This window comes from Phyllobates terribilis, unplaced genomic scaffold (assembly GCF_046119375.1).
Source record: "Phyllobates terribilis strain yellow unplaced genomic scaffold, ASM4611937v1 Scaffold_11__3_contigs__length_659146591, whole genome shotgun sequence".
NCBI classification, from domain to species: Eukaryota; Metazoa; Chordata; class Amphibia; order Anura; family Dendrobatidae; genus Phyllobates; species Phyllobates terribilis.
This window is the reverse complement of record NW_027362771.1, coordinates 50919595-50941092: the sequence shown is the minus strand read 5'-3', so window position 1 is coordinate 50941092 and position 21498 is coordinate 50919595. Positions and strand designations below refer to the sequence as shown.

The 21498-nt window shown below is 42.4% G+C and overlaps 1 protein-coding gene across 2 annotated transcripts in view; it reads right to left on the bottom strand.

The window, feature by feature from the left end:
- The window catches only part of KIF3A (kinesin family member 3A), a 93767-nt gene that overhangs the window by 59232 nt on the left and 13037 nt on the right, over positions 1 to 21498 (bottom strand). The window contains exons 8-10 of one of the 2 annotated variants that reach the window (XM_073651235.1): positions 17680 to 17854; positions 17479 to 17577; positions 1614 to 1679 (exon numbers count right to left, since the gene is read on the bottom strand). In XM_073651235.1, coding sequence (XP_073507336.1) covers positions 1614 to 1679; positions 17479 to 17577; positions 17680 to 17854 — 340 coding nt within the window. The remainder of the gene's footprint in view (positions 1 to 1613; positions 1680 to 17478; positions 17578 to 17679; positions 17855 to 21498) is intronic. The other variant, XM_073651236.1, reaches the window with a different exon arrangement.

The window sequence follows — 21498 nt, the reverse complement described above, 5'->3', positions numbered from 1 at the left end:
AAGTTTGTCTGTTCCTCATCTCCCTTTTGGTTTAGAGTGATTGCTGTTTTCTTTTTCTGTTCGTGTCTGTATTATAGAGCAGGACTAGAGTTCCTGCTGTACCACGCACTAGCCAAGGCCATACTTAGGGCAAGACAGGGATAGGAACGTGACCGCTGCACGGGGTGAAAGAACCCGTCTAGGGATGTCTGGGAGCTCAGGGTAGCGCACAGGGCAAGATTCATCCGTCTTGCTGTACGCCGTCTGGCTTTTTGGTGGAGTGTGACAGCGGTTTTCATTTTGCTCTGTCAGCAGTGCATTCGTTTTTAAACAAGAACTATGGGGCAAAAATGCTCAAAATACACATCTTAATAAATACCTTGAGGGATGTAGTTTCCAAAATTGTTTCACTACTTGAGAGGTTCTTTTTTAATTTCCCTGCAGCAGTTTTTGGTTTACACAGTGAAAATCTTTTAGTCTCGATTTCATTAATTGGCACTGATACCTCAGGGACTACAACATACGTTCTCTTGTGTAGCAGCCATTACTGAAAACTGCATATTTAGCTGTGCTGTTTAGATCCATTCATAGTTTACATCCAGCCGCCATTGGTGAGGACATTTAATCAATCAGTCAGGGGTGTTGGATGTCAGACCCAGAACAATCAGATAAAACAGACCTATCCCACAGGTAAGTCATCAATATAAGACAACAGAACAAGATCATTAATAATACCTGAAACTTGGTTGGTCCATCAAGAACTACACCATGGTCTGAGTTTTGAAGGGTGTTTCCCAGGATAAAAGGATTCAAATTGGAAGTTGCCATTTTGTTCTAAGGCACTGACCTCCAACAAAAAGTTTATTTTTGCATTCAGTTTTAGCCAGCTGGCATTCATCCATCCATCCTTATAATTCATCCAAAAATGTATTGTTGGTGGATATAATTGGGTATCCTCTACATAGCAATGGCATAACCAGGATATGGCTCTAAATTATTTTGCATGGTTGCATGTAAAGTACCAGACATAGGGTTGAAATCTCATTCACATGCTGCAAAATTTTTTGTCCCTGTAAATTGATATGGGGTGACAATTTTTAAACCCACACCACTTCGGATATGGATTTATAACTTTTTCAATGTAAGGAGTGAAATCTGTAGTGAATTAGTAGTAAAAAACATAACAAAATCTGCAGTTTACACATGCAGTTTCACCACAGGTTTGCAGGGGTAAAATCTGCGTGTCTGCACCTGACCTTAGGGAGTGCTGTTCCAAATACTGGACTATTATACAGGTAGTAATTTAGCATCTGTAAATGTAAGCAAAGTCATCGCTCAACTTTCTATGACTAGATTACAATTTAGGGACATACTATATTTGTGTTCATGGATAAACCGAAGCTCTATAGGGAAAATCCACATACAGCAGAGACAAAGGATTTGTTAGGAAAAAGGAGCAGTTGATTTGGCAGCGTAGCAGTTAGGACTTTGGATGTGAAACAAAGTGGTTGCAATATGACGGCATGCATTAGGGCTTCCACTCCTATGTATTGCTTCAAATGCAGGTAGCAGTGCAGCAACTGAATGGGATGCACAGGGCAAAGTAAAGCAATAGCTCACAAGCTGCCACTCACTAGGTAAGTACTTATCCACTGGTCTCTCTATCACTGTGGAGTCTGAGCTGCTACTGCTGCTACTGCCTGGAAAAAAAAGAGATGGCCCCAGAAGAATTCATAGATACATACTCATGAAAAGACAGACAAAAAGCAGAAATAAGAAACCTAGAGCGAAAGAATGGAAGAAGGTAGCTTTCAACAATATAAACTACTCAAAATTGGAAACGCAACATGAAGAAGAAAAAGTCATGGAATTATGAAAATCACAGGACGGATAGACATATTAATGATATGCAATGATTGAAAATGAAAACAACATGTTCAAAATATCTCGATTCAGTATCGAGTACGAGTGCCACACGAACAAATACATGCACCTACAGTCATGGCCAAAAGTATTGAGAATGAGACAAATAGTAATTTTTCCAAAGTTTACTGCTTCATTTTTTGTAATGGCAATTTGCATATACTCCTGAATGTCAAAGAGTGATCAGCTTAACAGCAATTACTGTACTTGCAAAGTCAATATTTGCCCAGAAAATGAACTTTAACCCCCAAAACACATTTCAACATCATTGCAGTCCTGCCTTAAAAGGAGCAGCTAACATCGTTTTAGTGATTGATCCATTAACACAGGTGTGGGTGTTGATGAGGACAGGGCTGGCGATCAGTCATGATTAAGTAAGAATGACATCACTGGACACTTTAAAAGGAGGCTGGTTCTTGGTATCATTGTTTCTCTTCAGTTAACCATGGTTCTCTCTAAAGAAACACGTGCAGCCATCATTGCACTGCACAAAAATGGCCTAACAGGTTAGAGTATCGCAGCTACAAAGATTGCACCTCAGTCAACAATCTATCGCATCATCAAGAACTTCAAGGAGAGAGCTTCCATTGTTGTCAAAAAGGCTCCAGGGTGCCCAAGAAAGACCAGCAAGCGCCAGGACCATATCTTAAAACTGTTTCAGCTGCGGGATCGGACTATCAGCAGTGCCGAGCTTGCTCAGGAATGGCAGCAGGCTGGTGTGAGTGCTTCTGCACGCACTGTGAGGCGGAGACTCTTTGAGCAAGGGCTGGTTTCAAGGAGGGCAGCAAAGAAGCCACTTCTCTCCAGAAAAACCATCAGGGACCGACTGATATTCTGCAAAAGGTACAGGGAGTGAACTGCTGAGGACTGGGGCAAAGTCATTTTCTCTGATGAATCCCCTTTTCGATTGTTTGGGACATCTGTAAAACAGCTTATTCGGAGAAGAAGAGGTGAGCGCTACCACCAGTCTTGTCTCATGCCAACTGTAAAGCATCCTGAAACCATTCATGTGTGGGGTTGCTTCTCAGCCAAGGGAATCGGCTCACTCACAGTCTTGCCTAAAAACACAGCCATGAATAAAGAATGGTACCAGAATGTCCTCCAAGAGCAACTTCTCCCAACCGTCCAAGAGCAGTTTGGCACCCAAAAATGCCTTTTCCAGCATGATGGGAGCACCTTGCCATAAAGCAAAGGTGATAACTAAATGGCTCATGGAACAAAACATAGAGATTTTGGGTCCATGGCCTGGAAACTCCCCAGATCTTAATCCCATTGAGAACTTGTGGTCAATCATCAAGAGACGGGTGGACAAACAAAAACCAACAAATTCTGGCAAAATGCAAGCATTGATTATGCAAGAATGGACTGCTATCAGTCAGGATTTGGTCCAAAAGTTGATTGAGAGCATGCCAGAGAATTACAGAGGTCTTGAAGAAGAAAGGGCAACATTGCAAATATTGACTTGCTGCATTAACTCATTCTAACTGTCAATATAACCTATTGGTGCTCATAATATGATTGCAATTATATTTCTGTATGTGATATAAACATCAGACAAACACTAATAAAAACCAGAGGCCAGCAGATCATGTGAAAATATAATTTTGGTGTCATTCTCAAAACTTTTGGCCATGACTGTACATGCCTTGTATGTTATCAATGAGGTTATATAAAGGTTGTATAAGGAATGATCTGCCACATGCAAATCATCAAGATCTGCTTCTGTGCTTGTGCTACTGTGAGCAGCTTGCGTGGCATAAATGTGCCACCATGGCCTGCAACGCCTCCAGACTTGTCTCCCAATGAGCAAATCTGGGACATCAGTGGTCGGCAATTGCAAAGGGAGCTGCCAGCAGAGGATCTTGATGATTTGCCGAAGTGCAACATTTCTGAGACAACCAACAATAGCCTCATTGCTAGCATGCCAAGGCATGTAAGTGCATATATTTTTCTGGGTGGCGCTCATGCTCGAAAAATTGAGATGTTTTGAAAATTTGGTTTCCATTTTTTCATCATTTGGATGTCATTAACATGTCTATATACCCTGTGATTTCCATAACTTCGTTGATGAGTGTACATACCGTCTGGTCATACACCTGTATAGTTTCTGTCCATTCGTTCTAACATTGTGATATCATCTTAAGCACATATACCCATAATTCACTCATCCTAAACTTCTGCTGTCGCACCAGTCCTTGTGACCTCTGTGCCTTGCTAAAAATCAACCTCCATGTCAAAAGAGCGGCATGTCAATGTGGTCTGTATAGTGTGCAAATTCTTTTCATTCTATAATGCTCCATATAAGTGAGAGCCATAATGCTCCATTAGCAAGCCACAGCGCCCCATTACCGTTCCTAGAGACAGCCACATCCCCCTGGCCATTTACCACTACACTTCATTCCCATCGCAAGCCATGCACTACTGAGGAGGAGCCGGTCAGCCTGGACGAAGCAACGCCTCTGTTAGGGCAGTAGAAAAAGAGATTGACGTTACAGAGTAGACAGCTCTGCTGTAGAAAGGAAGTAGTTCCAGAACGGAAAAGTAATTTCATAGTTTTTATTTTTACGCATTTTGTGCTCGCTTCGAGCCCCTTTTCAAAAAACAAACTATATAGCATAATCAGTATAAGGCTATGTTCACACATTGCGTTTTAGATGTTTGTTTGTTTGTTTTTTTTTTTGTTTTTTTTTTTTTAAATCTGTTCTGCAGCAAAACCTGCCCTCTTGGCAGTGACGAATCTGCCCCAAAAAAGTAGGTTTACCTGAGTTATTGTTGTGTTTTTTGAAGTGTTTTTGTGCATTATTTACAGCGGTTTTATCACTGTACATTTGTCTCTTGTGCATGCTGAAACTGCAGCAAAACCTGACACCTGTGGTTTTTTCCATTACCCTTTCAATGGGTGAAAAACGCTGAAAGAAGTGACATGCTGCATTTTGCAAAAAACAAGGTTTTGCACAAAATACTGAGGAAAAAAAAACAAGGTGTGTGCATGAGATTTATGAAATGTTATACACTTTGCTGGTACTATAAAACACAGGTAAAAATTTGCATAAAAAAAAACCGCATAAAAAACGCAATGTGTGGAACATGGGCTGCAATCAGCGGGAGCAAACATGTTCAGCTGAACTCCATACCCTGGACAACTAAAAGCAGGCCTATTGCACCTTTATCCTACTTAAAACTATCCCTTCAGGACACGGCCACTTAGGAGAACATCTCTGGATAGCACCATGCCAAAAAAGGGAGAGACTAAAGAGAATACCAACAGCTCCATTTCAGATCTACTCATGGCGCAGCAATATAGCGGCACTCCTGTAATGGTGGCTGCAATACCCACGCTTCCTGAACATCAAGCAGGCAATGCAACTGATCCTAACCATCAGCAAGGTCAGTCAGATGTAACTATCTTTACATCTACCCTGCTCAGAAGCAGGAAACGTTTAGATCGGTACTTTCCTCAGCTTTGGAGTCCTTTACTTCTCAACTATAAGACATAGCCCAGCGAACTTCTAACCTTGCAAAGAAAATGGACGATACAGCAGGCGACTTATAGGAGGATCAGGGATTGATTGTGCAACCTGCTGAATGTCTAAACTTCTGGGAACTCAGGTATGAGGATATTGAGAACAGGTCCTGGAGAGGAAATATTAGAATAAAAGGCTTACTGGAGGACTTTGTAGATTTAAAAGACATTGCTATGCACCCATTTACCACTCTTACCGCAGACCGAGCCATCTCTCCTAAGCATCACGAGTATTCACAGGGCCCTTGGAAGACCCTGCTGTAAAGATCTCCCAAGTGATGTCATATTAAAACTTCACCATGAAGATTCTAGAGACTTAATCCTGTCTCGAGAAACATCAACTCTCCCCTGTCTACCACCTACTGCTCATCTATATGCAGACCTTTCTCCGGCTTTACAAGGTCCACAGATTAAATACAGATGGGGATTCTCCTTTGCACTACTATTCTCACATAATAATACCACTTATTCTATCCACAGCATTGAAGGAGGAAGAAAAGCCGTAGAAAAAGCTGGAATTCCCCTACGAAACAACTCAGTCTCCACTGCGTGACTCAAATCAGACTAGAGAATGGTCAGCGCTGGCACCAGGAAAAGCCGCGCTCCAAAAGTTACTTGAAACCAGACTTCTTTACTATGTGGTAAACTAAGATTTAAAAGTTCAGCGATTTTATTGAAACTGTATTACCATAACTGTTAATTGTATTGGTGGTTGACATCTCAATCTGTTTTTTTTTCTATATAAGATCAGGTTAAAACTAAAGGTCTTTCTGGCTATTAGACTATTAATATACTTTTAAGCACGACTGCTTGGCCTATAGGGCCCATTCAGGTTGCCCATCTTCGTAGAGCTTAGGGAGATCTCCTGTTAACAGGAGTTTCCCTCTATATGTCTCTGTAGGGCTACTTGCCCTATTAGCTCATCTTTTGTTTTGTATCGGTTACGTCTTGCTTTCTTTTTTTCCTCCTTTTTACCATCCCCTCACCTCCAAGGGTGATTAACAAAAAAGATCATAAAATTAATAGGTTTTTCTCCATAAAGTAAACATTTTATGATGATTATATGTATACTTATTCTATTTCTTGAACCCTTCATTAATATAAGAGATATAAATATTGTTATAATGCTTAAGGTTTTATCACACAATGTTCGTGGATTCAATTCCTCTATAAAACGCAAAAAAGCATTTTTAGATTATTCTCAGCACAAGCCAGACATATGTCTACAGGAAATGCATTTTATCCCCTCCTCACATCCTAAATACTTTGACCCTGCTTATTCTAGATTCTATCTAGATTCCCATAATAAAATAGCGAGAGGGGTAGCCATATTCATCAAAACCTCTTATCCATTTCAACCACCCTCTTATTACTCTGATTCTGAGGGTTGTTTTCTTATACTATTGGGCCCTCTCCAGGGGCAAGAAGTTTGTATAGTAAACAGTTACCTTCCGGCATCTTCCCAAGTCATTATACTTAAATCTATTTTAACAATGTTACTAGACTATTCTTTCAGCCATTTGATATGGTTTGATAGTACAGCACTAAGAAGATCAGAAATCTCAATATCAGATCGGAAAAAAAGTACATTATTAAAGAATAATCATATAGCAGACTCCTGGAGAGAATCCAACGAAACCAATAGAGGATATTACTTTTCACCTATTCATAAAAAGTATTTTAGAATAGATTTAATCCTGACTAAAATTAATTCCTTCCTCATGGTCCGACCATGACTCAGTACTCACGGTATTCCATTTTGACATTGCAACTTCTATACTAATGTTTCAAATAAATGCTATAGGGGATGTGAAGAACTCAGATATGAAACACATCTGGTAGACCTTTCCACTAGTCAAAATATTCTGGCAAAAAATTACTACATTAATTAAAAATGTAACAGGTAAAAGGATCCAAACGGACCCTTCAATTCTTCATTTTGGGAATAAATCCAAAGGGATTAATAAAACCAATAAATTGATCAACTTGATAAATATGGCATCAAGAATACTTATTGCTTCTAAATGGAAAACACTGGTATTATCATTATCGAAGCTATTGGTAGAATAAACACACTTTTACTATATGAACGAATTGTAGCTACTTTTGATCTCTTCTTTAATGTTTGGTCCCCTTGGATGAGCCAACATTGTGATCTTTCTATAACAGGAGCCTTAAAGCGCGCCTGTCAGCAGGATTGTGCTCAGTAAACTACATACAATGTCAGGTGGGCGACATTACACTGATTAAAATGATACCTTGGTTGATGAAATCCGTCCTGTGGTTCTTGTGTAACCTTTACTTTTAGTTTGGAGATATATATGCTCGTGTTCGGGGCGGCCTGTGGGGGGGGGGGTGCTCTATTTGGTGTTCTGCTCACATATTCATCTGTATGCTCTTATGACAGCTCACTGATCGTTCACTGACCTGCCTTCTATTTTACATAATGCATCTAGTGGTGGGGGGCTAGCTAAAATAGGAGGCAGTTCAGTGAAGGCACACTGAGCTGTCATAAGAGCATACAGATGAATATGTAACCAGAGCACCAGCTACAGCGCCCCCCACAGGCCACCCCGGAGCACAGACATATAATTATCTCCAAACTGAAAGTAAAGACTACACAAGACCCACGGGATGGATTTCATCAACCAAGGTATCATTTTAATCAGTGTAATGTCGCCCACCTGACAGTGTATGTAGTTTACTGAGCACAATCCTGCTGACAGGTGCGCTTTAAATGTTTTGCATTTGGTGGCCTTGAAAAAAATGATATGAACAATTTATTTTCCATAAGTCGCTTGGTTTTATTTTATTTTGACCCAGATGGTTGGGTTTTTTTGTGCCTTTTCCTTCAGTATTTAAACCCATCTCTTTCATACAGATTGTGCTATGTAGCTTGTTTTTGAAAAAGAGCTCGGTGTGATCACAAAACGCTTAAAAATAAGAACTACGCAATTACTTTTCCATTCTGGAACTGCTTCCTTTATACCGCAGCGCGGTCTACTCTGACATGTCAATCTCCTTTTATTGGAGTTGTGACAATGTCCATCTCCTTTTATTGGAGTTGTGACAATCACAACTCCTTCAGGTGAGCGACTCCATTACTGCCTTCTCACCTACCTTTCAATATCCCCCTATGTGCACTAGTCTCCCCCCTTTTCTCTCCATGAGGACAGTGGCATCTCTTCCTTTGACAGTAATATTGTGTGTCTGAATCAGAGATATTTGGGGGCATTGCATTCCCTCATTTTCATGTGGGGGTGGAGGTGGGGGTTCTCATCAGTTAGAGCCTCATCTATTTAATCATTGCCATGGGAGATTTACTAACACAAATACCTTGAATCATGCAGTTGGGCATAGATGGGGGAAAAGCACAAATTACTTCTCAGCAGAAATCTGTGCCAATTGAAGAGTGATTACACAAAGTTAGTGAAAAATAGGGGTTTACATTACAGGTAGAAAAGGTAGAAAAATGCAAATGCCTTCTACTGCCACCCAGGGTGCATGGTCAATGGACAAATGGAATCTCACAACTCAGTGAAAATTGGGGACTGCTTTCAGCGCATCAGCAGTGAGTCGGGTCATTTGCACTGTGCACAGGCCATGGTTATAGGTCCTTTTTAAACTGTTGAGATTTAAAATGAATGTACTGAATTGGGCCAAAACAGCGCAGCGCACGGGGGGGGGGGGGGGTCAAAGTCTTTATAATAAGATAGAAAAAATATATATATTCCTCCTAAATGTTTTCTGGAATAGTCAGCTCGTCATTAGATCCTCTTCGAGGTACAAAGAGCAGTGCTTACAAGCTCTTTGCTATACCGCTTGTAAAAGCTGCTCTAAGGCTGGCTAAATACCTGGATGCGGCTAGCTTCAGTGCCACTGTGCTCCTCCGATGCAGTAGAGGCAAAGCTGCCTCAGCTTGCAGAATCGGAGAGTGCACGGTTCGAGTCAGCAATGTGTTCATAATGGTGGTTCCAAAAATCAATCAAGCAGGATCGCAGAGAACCCCAGCTAGCAAACCAGGAGGCAGAGGAGGTATGTGCGCTTTTGAAAATTAGTCAACTCCTTTAATGTGAGCGAAGAGAATATTGTCCAGTCAGGTGTCAAAAACAAGCAAGTTTTAAAAAGCAACTCATGTTATTAACATGAAGTGATTCGTTGTTAACCTTCAAATGTGTCGATTAACCACTGCAGAGGCAATGTCCTATTATAGTAAACGGGGACCATTCAGATCAAATGTAATACAAGGATGGCTCAAGCCCGCCAGACAACCTATTACGTTTTATATAAAAACTATTAAAACTAAAAGAAGATTAAACATTGTCATACAATCTATTTTCTTATGTTAGCCTCAAAGTAGCATTATCCCTTATGTAAACCTGCGCAGATGTATCATATATAGTTATATAAGATAATGCAACATCAGGGAGCATTTACTAGCGCCATTAGAAAGAAGAAATAAATCTGCTCAGTCCAAGTAAAGATACTAACCATGACCTGGTAATCAGGGCTGTGGAGTGGGTAAGCCAAACCTCTGACTGCTCAATTTCCCTGACTCCACAGCACTGCCTCACTACTGAGCATGTACATAAAGTGCAGCAGATTCATCTCACTGCCTCACTACTGAGCATGTACATAAAGTGCAGCACAGATTCATCTCACTACTGAGCGTGTATATAAAGTGCAGCACAGATTCATCTCACTGCCTCACTACTGAGCGTGTACATAAAGTGCAGCACAGATTCATCTCACTGCCTCACTACTGAGCGTGTACATAAAGTGCAGCACAGATTCATCTCACTACTGAGCATGTACATAAAGTGCAGCAGATTCATCTCACTGCCTCACTACTGAGCGTGTACATAAAGTGCAGCACAGATTCATCTCACTGCCTCACTACTGAGCGTGTACATAAAGTGCAGCACAGATTCATCTCACTGCCTCACTACTGAGCATGTACATAAAGTGCAGCACAGATTCATCCCACTGCCTCACTACTGAGCGTGTACATAAAGTGCAGCACAGATTCATCTCACTGCCTCACTACTGAGCGTGTACATAAAGTGCAGCACAGATTCATCTCAATGCCTCACTACTGAGCATGTACATAAAGTGCAGCACAGATTCATCTCAATGCCTCACTACTGAGCGTGTACATAAAGTGCAGCACAGATTCATCTCACTGCCTCACTACTGAGCGTGTACATAAAGTGCAGCACAGATTCATCTCACTGCCTCACTACTGAGCGTGTACATAAAGTGCAGCAGATTCATCTCACTGTCTCACTACTGAGCGTGTACATAAAGTGCAGCACAGATTCATCCCACTGCCTCACTACTGAGCGTGTACATAAAGTGCAGCACAGATTCATCTCACTGCCTCACTACTGAGCGTGTACATAAAGTGCAGCACAGATTCATCTCACTACTGAGCATGTACATAAAGTGCAGCAGATTCATCTCACTGCCTCACTACTGAGCGTGTACATAAAGTGCAGCACAGATTCATCTCACTGCCTCACTACTGAGCGTGTACATAAAGTGCAGCACAGATTCATCTCACTGCCTCACTACTGAGCATGTACATAAAGTGCAGCACAGATTCATCCCACTGCCTCACTACTGAGCGTGTACATAAAGTGCAGCACAGATTCATCTCACTGCCTCACTACTGAGCGTGTACATAAAGTGCAGCACAGATTCATCTCAATGCCTCACTACTGAGCATGTACATAAAGTGCAGCACAGATTCATCTCAATGCCTCACTACTGAGCGTGTACATAAAGTGCAGCACAGATTCATCTCACTGCCTCACTACTGAGCGTGTACATAAAGTGCAGCACAGATTCATCTCACTGCCTCACTACTGAGCGTGTACATAAAGTGCAGCAGATTCATCTCACTGTCTCACTACTGAGCGTGTACATAAAGTGCAGCACAGATTCATCCCACTGCCTCACTACTGAGCGTGTACATAAAGTGCAGCACAGATTCATCTCACTGCCTCACTACTGAGCGTGTACATAAAGTGCAGCACAGATTCATCTCACTGCCTCACTACTGAGCATGTACATAAAGTGCAGCACAGATTCATCTCACTACTGAGCGTGTACATAAAGTGCAGCACAGATTCATCTCACTGCCTCACTACTGAGCGTGTACATAAAGTGCAGCACAGATTCATCTCACTACTGAGCGTGTACATAAAGTGCAGCACAGATTCATCTCACTGCCTCACTACTGAGCGTGTACATAAAGTGCAGCACAGATTCATCTCACTGCCTCACTACTGAGCATGTACATAAAGTGCAGCACAGATTCATCCCACTGCCTCACTACTGAGCATGTACATAAAGTGCAGCACAGATTCATCTCACTGCCTCACTACTGAGCATGTACATAAAGTGCAGCACAGATTCATCTCACTGCCTCACTACTGAGCGTGTACATAAAAGTGCAGCACAGATTCATCTCACTGCCTCACTACTGAGCGTGTATATAAAGTGCAGCACAGATTCATCTCACTGCCTCACTACTGAGCGTGTACATAAAGTGCAGCACAGATTCATCTCACTGCCTCACTACTGAGCGTGTATATAAAGTGCAGCACAGATTCATCTCACTGCCTCACTACTGAGCATGTACATAAAGTGCAGCACAGATTCATCTCACTGCCTCACTACTGAGCGTGTACATAAAGTGCAGCACAGATTCATCTCACTGCCTCACTACTGAGCGTGTACATAAAGTGCAGCACAGATTCATCTCACTACTGAGTGTGTACATAAAGTGCAGCACAGATTCATCTCAATGCCTCACTACTGAGCGTGTACATAAAGTGCAGAACAGATTCATCTCACTACTGAGCGTGTACATAAAGTGCAGCACAGATTCATCTCACTGCCTCACTACTGAGCGTGTACATAAATTGCAGCACAGATTCATCTCACTGCCTCACTACTGAGCATGTACATAAAGTGCAGCACAGATTCATCTCAATGCCTCACTACTGAGCATGTACATAAAGTGCAGCACAGATTCATCTCACTGCCTCACTACTGAGCGTGTACATAAAGTGCAGCACAGATTCATCTCAATGCCTCACTACTGAGCATGTACATAAAGTGCAGCACAGATTCATCTCACTGCCTCACTACTGAGCGTGTACATAAAGTGCAGCACAGATTCATCTCAATGCCTCACTACTGAGCATGTACATAAAGTGCAGCACAGATTCATTTCACTGCCTCACTACTGAGCGTGTACATAAAGTGCAGAACAGATTCATCTCAATGCCTCACTACTGAGCGTGTACATAAAGTGCAGCACAGATTCATCTCACTACTGAGCATGTACATAAAGTGCAGCACAGATTCATCTCACTGCCTCACTACTGAGCGTGTACATAAAGTGCAGCACAGATTCATCTCACTGCCTCACTACTGAGCGTGTACATAAAGTGCAGCACAGATTCATCTCACTGCCTCACTACTGAGCGTGTACATAAATTGCAGCACAGATTCATCTCACTGCCTCACTACTGAGCATGTACATAAAGTGCAGCACAGATTCATCTCACTACTGAGCATGTACATAAAGTGCAGCACAGATTCATCCCACTGCCTCACTACTAAGCGTGTACATAAAGTGCAGAACAGATTCATCTCACTGCCACACTACTGAGCGTGTACATAAAGTGCAGCACAGATTCATCTCACTGCCTCACTACTGAGCGTGTAAAGTGCAGCACAGATTCATCTCACTACTGAGCGTGTACATAAAGTGCAGCACAGATTCATCTCACTGCCTCACTACTGAGCGTGTACATAAAGTGTAGCACAGATTCATCTCACTGCCTCACTACTGAGCGTGTACATAAAGTGCAGCAGATTCATCTCACTACTGAGTGTGTACATAAAGTGCAGCACAGATTCATCTCACTGCCTCACTATTGAGCATGTACATAAAGTGCAGCACAGATTCATCTCAATGCCTCACTACTGAGCATGTAGATAAAGTGCAGCACAGATTCATCTCACTGCCTCACTACTGAGCGTGTACATAAAGTGCAGCACAGAGTCATCTCAATGCCTCACTACTGAGCGTGTATATAGAGTGCAGCACAGGTTCATCTCACTGCCTCACTACTGAGCGTGTACATAAAGTGCAGCACAGATTCATCTCACTGCCTCACTACTGAGCGTGTACATAAAGTGCAGCACAGATTCATCTCACTGCCTCACTACTGAGCGTGTACATAAAGTGCAGCACAGATTCATCTCACTGCCTCACTACTGAGCGTGTACATAAAGTGCAGCACAGATTCATCTCACTACTGAGCGTGTACATAAAGTGCAGCACAGATTCATCTCACTGCCTCACTACTGAGGGTGTACATAAAGTGCAGCACAGATTCATCTCACTGCCTCACTACTGAGCGTGTACATAAAGTGCAGCACAGATTCATCTCATTGTCTCACTACTGAGCGTGTACATAAAGTGCAGCAGATTCATCTCAATGCATCACTACTGAGCGTGTACATAAAGTGCAGCACAGATTCATCTTAATGCCTCACTACTGAGCGTGTACATAAAGTGCAGCACAGATTCATCCCACTGCCTCACTACTGAGCGTGTACATAAAGTGCAGCACAGATTCATCTCACTACTGAGCGTGTACATAAAGTGCAGCACAGATTCATCTCACTGCCTCACTACTGAGCGTGTATATAAAGTGCAGCACAGATTCATCTCAATGCCTCACTACTGAGCGTGTACATAAAGTGCAGCACAGATTCATCTCACTGCCTCACTACTGAGCGTGTACATAAAGTGCAGCACAGATTCATCCCACTGCCTCACTACTGAGCGTGTACATAAAGTGCAGCACAGATTCATCTCACTGCCTCACTACTGAGCATGTACATAAAGTGCAGCACAGATTCATCTCACTACTGAGCATGTACATAAAGTGCAGCACAGATTCATCCCACTGCCTCACTACTGAGCGTGTACATAAAGTGCAGCACAGATTCATCTCACTGCCTCACTACTGAGCATGTACATAAAGTGCAGCACAGATTCATCTCACTGCCTCACTACTGAGCATGTACATAAAGTGCAGCACAGATTCATCTCACTGCCTCACTACTGAGCATGTACATAAAGTGCAGCACAGATTCATCTCACTACTGAGCGTGTACATAAAGTGCAGCACAGATTCATCCCACTGCCTCACTACTGAGCGTGTACATAAAGTGCAGCACAGATTCATCTCACTGCCTCACTACTGAGTATGTACATAAAGTGCAGCACAGATTCATCTCACTGCCTCACTACTGAGCGTGTACATAAAGTGCAGCACAGATTCATCTCAATGCCTCACTACTGAGCGTGTACATAAAGTGCAGCACAGATTCATCTCAATGCCTCACTACTGAGCGTGTACATAAAGTGCAGCACAGATTCATCTCAATACCTCACTACTGAGCGTGTACATCAAGTGCAGCACAGATTCATCTCAACTAAAAGCCTAGATCAGTGATGGTGAACCTATCGCACGAGTGCCAGAGGGGGCACGCAGAGCCCTCCTGGTGGGCACACACGACATCTCCTCAGCACTGCCGCCGCTGTCATCACTCTGCTAAGCCCGCGCGCCATCTTCCTCACTAGCGCCGCAGCCACTCACCTTTGCACGCGCACCCTCTTCTCAGTCTGCACGTGTGCTGAGGAGGGTGATGGGATGGTGCGCGTGCTCAGGAGAGCGGCGCGCATTCCCACAGGTAGGACTGTGATATATGAAGAGGCCGGCTAAGCGTTGGAACGAGCAGAGGTGAGTACTTAATTTTTTTTTATGTGGGCCCCATTGCACCGCGTGGAGCACCATGTGGGGTCCCATTTCACCGCGTGGAGCACCATGTGGGGCCCCATTACACCGCGTGGAGCACCATGTGGGGCCCCATTATACCGCGTGGAGCACCATGTGGGGGCCCATTACACCGCGTGGAGCACCATGTGGGGGCCCATTACACCGCGTGGAGCACCATGTGGGGGCCCATTACACCGCGTGGAGCACCATGTGGGGGCCCATTACACCGCGTGGAGCACCATGTGGGGGCCCATTACACCGCGTGGAGCACCATGTGGGGGCCCATTACACCGCGTGGAGCACCATGTGGGGGCCCATTACATCGCGTGGAGCTCCATGTGGGGCCCATTACACCGCATGGAGGACTTTTTGTGCGCATTATACTGTATTGAGGACTTTTTGTGCCCATTATACTGTATTGAGATCACAGTTGAAGAATCATACTGTGATGGGGTCACCATTCTTTGTTGGGGGGATTGAGGGAGGGGGGGTACAGTAGGGTCATCAAATTGTGAGTATAGAGGAATTCACTGTGGGGGTATAATACTATGTTTGGGAGCACTTTTGTTGGCAACATACTTTATTATGCTTTATTCAAGGGGTTTTTTTTATCCTTTGTTATATTACATATTTAAATTAGGCCATTGGGCCATATGCTTTTTACTGCTCTTACATAACATATTATATTATTCCACTATAATTCCCAAAGTTAATTGTTTTATTTGTTAAAAAAATGTTTACAATTGAGAGAGTTTTTCCTTAACAAATATGAAGGTTGGCCAGTGACTTTGTCCAAGCTTTTAACTTTGGCCCTTTGTGTATTTGAATTTGACATCCCTGGTTTAAAGGGTTATTCTCATCATGATAAAGGGTTACTAATTGCAGACAGGTGGTAAAAAATATACAACTTTGCAATTTTACTTTTGATTAAAAATCCTCTCCATTATCAAGAACAGACCTCCACTGCAAAATCTGTGGCTAGTACAAGTGCTTCTCACAAAATTCGAATATCATCAAAAAGTTAATTTATTTCAGTTATTCAATACAAAAAGTGAAACTCATATATTATATAGAGTCATTACAAACAGAGTGATCTATTTCAAGTGTTTATTTCTGTTAATGATTATGGCTTACAGCCAATGAAAACACAAAAGTCATTATGTCAGTAAATTTGTTAATTATTCTAACACCTGCAAAGGCCTCCTACGTGTTTAAAAAGGTCCCTTAGTCTGTTTCAGTAGGCTCCACAATCATGGGGAAGACTGCCGACTTGACAGATGTCCAGAAGGCAGTCATTGACACAGTTCACACTACACAAGCCTGTATCTTAGGCTTGGAGTGCAGTGCTTACAAGCTCTTTGCTATAGATTCTATAGTGGTAATGTATGAGTTGTTTCTCTAAACTAAAACCTCAGTATTCAGGTTAAATTGCCATGTTGGCGATAAATAAGTGGGTTTTGGATTGCAGTTTAGGCACTTGGTCTCTAGAAAGTTTGCCATCACTGGTCTAGATCCTTAGATCAGAAATAGGACATTTTATAACTTTCCCAAATTCTTATGAGAATTTACAGCACATCCTGCATTGTACTACTGTACCCAACTTATTACATATTGCCGGAGTCTGAGTCTGTCCATTTTATAACGACTCTGAGGTTATGTTCCCACAATTTGGTGAGTTTTTGATGTAGCAGATTTTCTGCAGCATTTCTACATTTATTAGCTAAATTAGGTTACTTACATTTTTCTCACTATTTTTACATGCGTTTTTATCGTGTTTTTGATGCAGCAGTTTTCGTCTTTTTTTAGTATGTCTTGTTTTCAAATAAAGCTGGTTTGTTTTTTTGACATTCCCTGGTATTAGGCCACATTTTATTGATGCATGTGCATTTTTACCTGCAAATTTTCCACATCTAATGCAAATGAGAAAGAACCGTACATAAAATTCACCTACAAGAGAAACTGACACGTTGCGGATTTTAAACACGCACCGCAGGTCAGTTTACACTGAGTAATAAAAAAGCACTTCTAAAAAAATCATTAGGGCTTCCAAGGAAAGTCACGGGTAGGAAAATATACACACAATCCTTCCAGTTGATCCTACCGGTGAGTAAAGGAGATGTGGCTGGAGTTTCATCATATAAATATTGGTAGATAAAAGAATTACACATGGGTCTGAGATCTTACCTCTTCGTCTTTTCCTCTTTTCTCCATCTTCCCCAATCTCCCCATCCTCATCGTCATCATCATCTGTACCACTGTCATCAGAGCCGGAGATTTCCTCTCCTAAACAAACAGATTGAATCCCCATGAGTTCAATACTCAGCAACATGTGCAGTACGGCTTCCCACATATTTATGATAAATCAGATATCAATTTACATTTTACCTTCTTCGAGTTTCTTTTTAAGTTCTTCGATTTCTTTCTGAAATTGACGCAAAAGTGCATCTTTGGGATCCTCATTAATTCTGGCTTTATTCTTGATATTTTTCGCTCTGTTGGCGTAACGCAGAGTGCTGATCGTTTCATCGTAATTGTAATCTGCTGGGCCAATGTTTGCACACTGAAAACAGAAGGGGGTTCCAAAAAAAATGCTTATTAAAAAAATATATATATCTAAAATATTAATACATTTACTTGTTTATTTTACTTAGCTATACATTGCATCTAAAACACGTATATTAGTAATTCCATACATTGCTTCTGTCATTTTCATGGGAACCTAACCTGTTTGGGCAAAGTGCAAAGTACATTGCAATTCTCAAAGCGCCTTCCTGTGGTCACCCTGCACATGCCCGAAGTCGCAGTGTTCACGAGGATCTGCGGGATTTAGAAACGCGCGTCTGACGGACTTTCGGGGCATGCGTACAGTAATCGCAAACTACAAAGGCATAGATTCATTATGAGGCAGGACAGTACGTGACGGACCCTTTTGGATGCGACCTACTCATAGGAATATGCAGAGAAAGCACTTTGAAAAAGTGGAAATTGCAGTATAAAAAAAAGTAAACTTTGCCCAAACAATGGGGGTTGCCTGAAGTCATGGACATGCCATGTACTTAGTTAATATGGGTCCATCCAGCTGTCAGGTTCCTTTTTAAAAATTAACCTGGCCACTAGCAGCATCTAGTGGCCAATTGTGTAGTTACAATTGCTCAACAAAAATGGTATGAACTTTCTCTAGCAAGGAAAATCTTTGCTAGTTACTTTCTAACACACTTTATGAACATCCCAAATGGTGGAGTGAACCGCATAGGGCTCTGTAAGGACACCCTCGAAGAGTCAGCAGCTGCAGGAGCCGGCTGTCACACACAGCCAGACTCCCCATAGAGAAGACAGATGGTAATAAACTATTGGTCTTCCCGATCGCTGTATAGACAGCACACTTATTCTGGGTGTCCAGAGGGAGCAGTATAGCAGAATCTTAGGGCACACATATCAGCTCTGCAGTGCAGCCAGGAAGTTGAATTTTTCCTGTAACTTGGGCTAACATAAAAGCCAGTTAAAAAAAAAAACACCTTACACTTCTGAAAGGATGGAGAATACGTCATCTCAAATTAAATGTCACAGGTTTGAATTTGGATAGCAGGGTTTTACAAACTGAAAGCAGATTGATCTTTAGGGTGAATCCCATCACTCCTTAAGGGGGGTGTCCGGTCCAAATTGATAAGTCTGCAGTCACTCTGTGTGACTGCAGACTTATGAATCCCCCAGCACACACATTGACTTATGAATCCCCCAGCACACACATTGGGTTCTGTGGGGATTTGCCGGTTTCTGACCAAGGACCGGAGAGTATGTATGAGTTACACATACTCCCCGCCAGTGGGCGCAGCCTCACTTCAATACACTTCCCACTGGATGGCCGCGTGACTAGATAGGACACAGCCTCACGCAATATAAGTGTGTGGAGTGAGACCACGCCCACTAAACGGGCCCTGGCCGGGAGCATGTATAATGCATACATACCCACGAGTCAGGAACCGGCCAATCCCCGCAGTGCACCGTGCGTGCACTGGGGGGATTCATAAGTCTGCAGTCACACAGATTGACTGCAGACTTAATCGATTTCAGCACAGACAACTCCTTTAACCCCTTAAGCCCCGAGGGTGGTTTGCACGTTAATGACCGGGCCAATTTTTACAATTCTGACCACTGTCACTTTATGAGGTAATTACTCTGGAACGCTTCAACTGATCCCCCTGATTCTGAGATTGTTTTTTCAGGACATATTGTACTTCATGATTGTGGTAAAATTTCTTCAATATCGCTTGCGTTTATTTGTGAAAAAAACAGAAATTTGGCGAAAATGTTGAAAATTTTGCAATTTTCAAAATTTGAATTTTTATGCCCTTAAATCAGAGATATGTCACACAAAATAGTTAATAAATAACATTTCCCACATGTGTACTTTACATCAGCACAATTTTGGAACCAAAATTTTTTTGTTAGGGAGCTATAAAGGGTTAAAAGTTGACAAGCGATTTCTCATTTTTCCAACAAAATTTACAAAACCATTTTTTTTAGGGACCACATCACATTTGAAGTCATTTTGAGAGGTCTTTGTGACAGAAAATACCCAAAACTGACACCATTCTAAAAACTGCACCCCTCAAGGTGCTCAAAACCACATTCAAGAACTTTATTAACCCTTCAGGTGCTTCACAGGAATTTTTTGAATGTGGAAGAAAAAAAATGAACATTTAACTTTTTTCACAAAAATGTTACTTTAGACCCAATTTTTTTTATTTTCACAGGGGTAACCAGAAAAAATGGACCCCAAAATTTGTTGTGCAATTTCCCCTGGGCACGCAGATACCCAATATTTGGGGAAAAAACACTGTTTCGGCACACGGCAGGGCTCGGAAGGGAAGGAGCGCCATTTGACTTTTTGATTGTAAAATTTGCTTGAATAATTAGCGGACGCCATGTTGTGTTTGGAGAGCCCCTGTGTGCCCAAACATTGGAGCTCCCCCACAAGTGACCCCATTTTGGAAACTAGACACCCCAAGGCACCTATCTAGATGCATAGTGAGCACTTGGAACCCCCAGGTGCTTCAGAAATTGATTCATAAAAATGAAAAAAAAAAAAAAACACTTTTCAATTTTTATGAATCAATTTGTGAAGCACCTGGGGGTTCCAAGTGCTCACTATGCATCTAGATAGGTGCCTTGGGGGGTCTAGTTTCCAAAATGGGGTCACTTGTGGGGGAGCTCCAATGTTTGGGCACGCAGGGGCTCTCCAAACGCAACATGGCGTCCGCTAACAATTTGAGACGATTTTCCATTCAATTTGTTAGCGGACACCATGTCGCGTTTGGAGAGCCCGTGATGTGCCTAAACAGTGAAGCTCCCCCACAAGTGACCCCATTTTGGAAATTATACCCCCCAAGGATTTTATTAAGGTGTATAGTGAACATTTTGAACCCAGAGGTACGACACAGAATTTGTTTACATTAGGTCATCATATTGAATAAGTTGTCATTAGTCTTGAGCGCAAGTGCTCGCTACTTGAGTTTGCATCGGGTACTCAGGTATGCACCATGTACAGCGTGTGCTCGAGTGACATGCTCGAGTCCCTGCTCCACATGTTTCACGGTTATTAGACAGCCAAAAAAAAACATGCGGGGATCGCTCGTGCATGGCAGGCAATCCCCGTAAAGTTTTTTTGGCCGCGAAGCATATGGGGCAGAGACTCGAGCATGTCACTCAAATACCCACGATACTCAATGCATACCAGAGCACCCGATGCAAACTCAAGTAGCGAGCACTTGCTCTCAACACTAGTCGCCATATCGTCATCTTTTTTTCTTACTTTTGAAAAAAATCACAACCCCATCACAACCCTAACCCCAACCCCAGCCCTAACCGTAGCACAACCCTAACCCTAGCACAACCCTAACCCTAGCACAACCCTAACCCCAAACCCAGCCCTAACCCTAGCCCAATCCTAACCCAAGAGTTTATTTTTGACGCCGTTCCTTGTGCGGTATAAGTGATTAGACGACTTTATTCTTCGGGTCGGTGTGATTACAGCAATACCAGAATCATATGGGGTTTTTATGACTGACAGCTGTCACACATTTTTTTTGTAAAATCTAGTTTTTGCATCGCCATATTTTGAGAGCTACAATTTTTCCAGATTTTGGCAGTCATGTGACGGCTCGTTTTTTGCGGGATGACTTGACGTTGTTATTGGTGCCATTT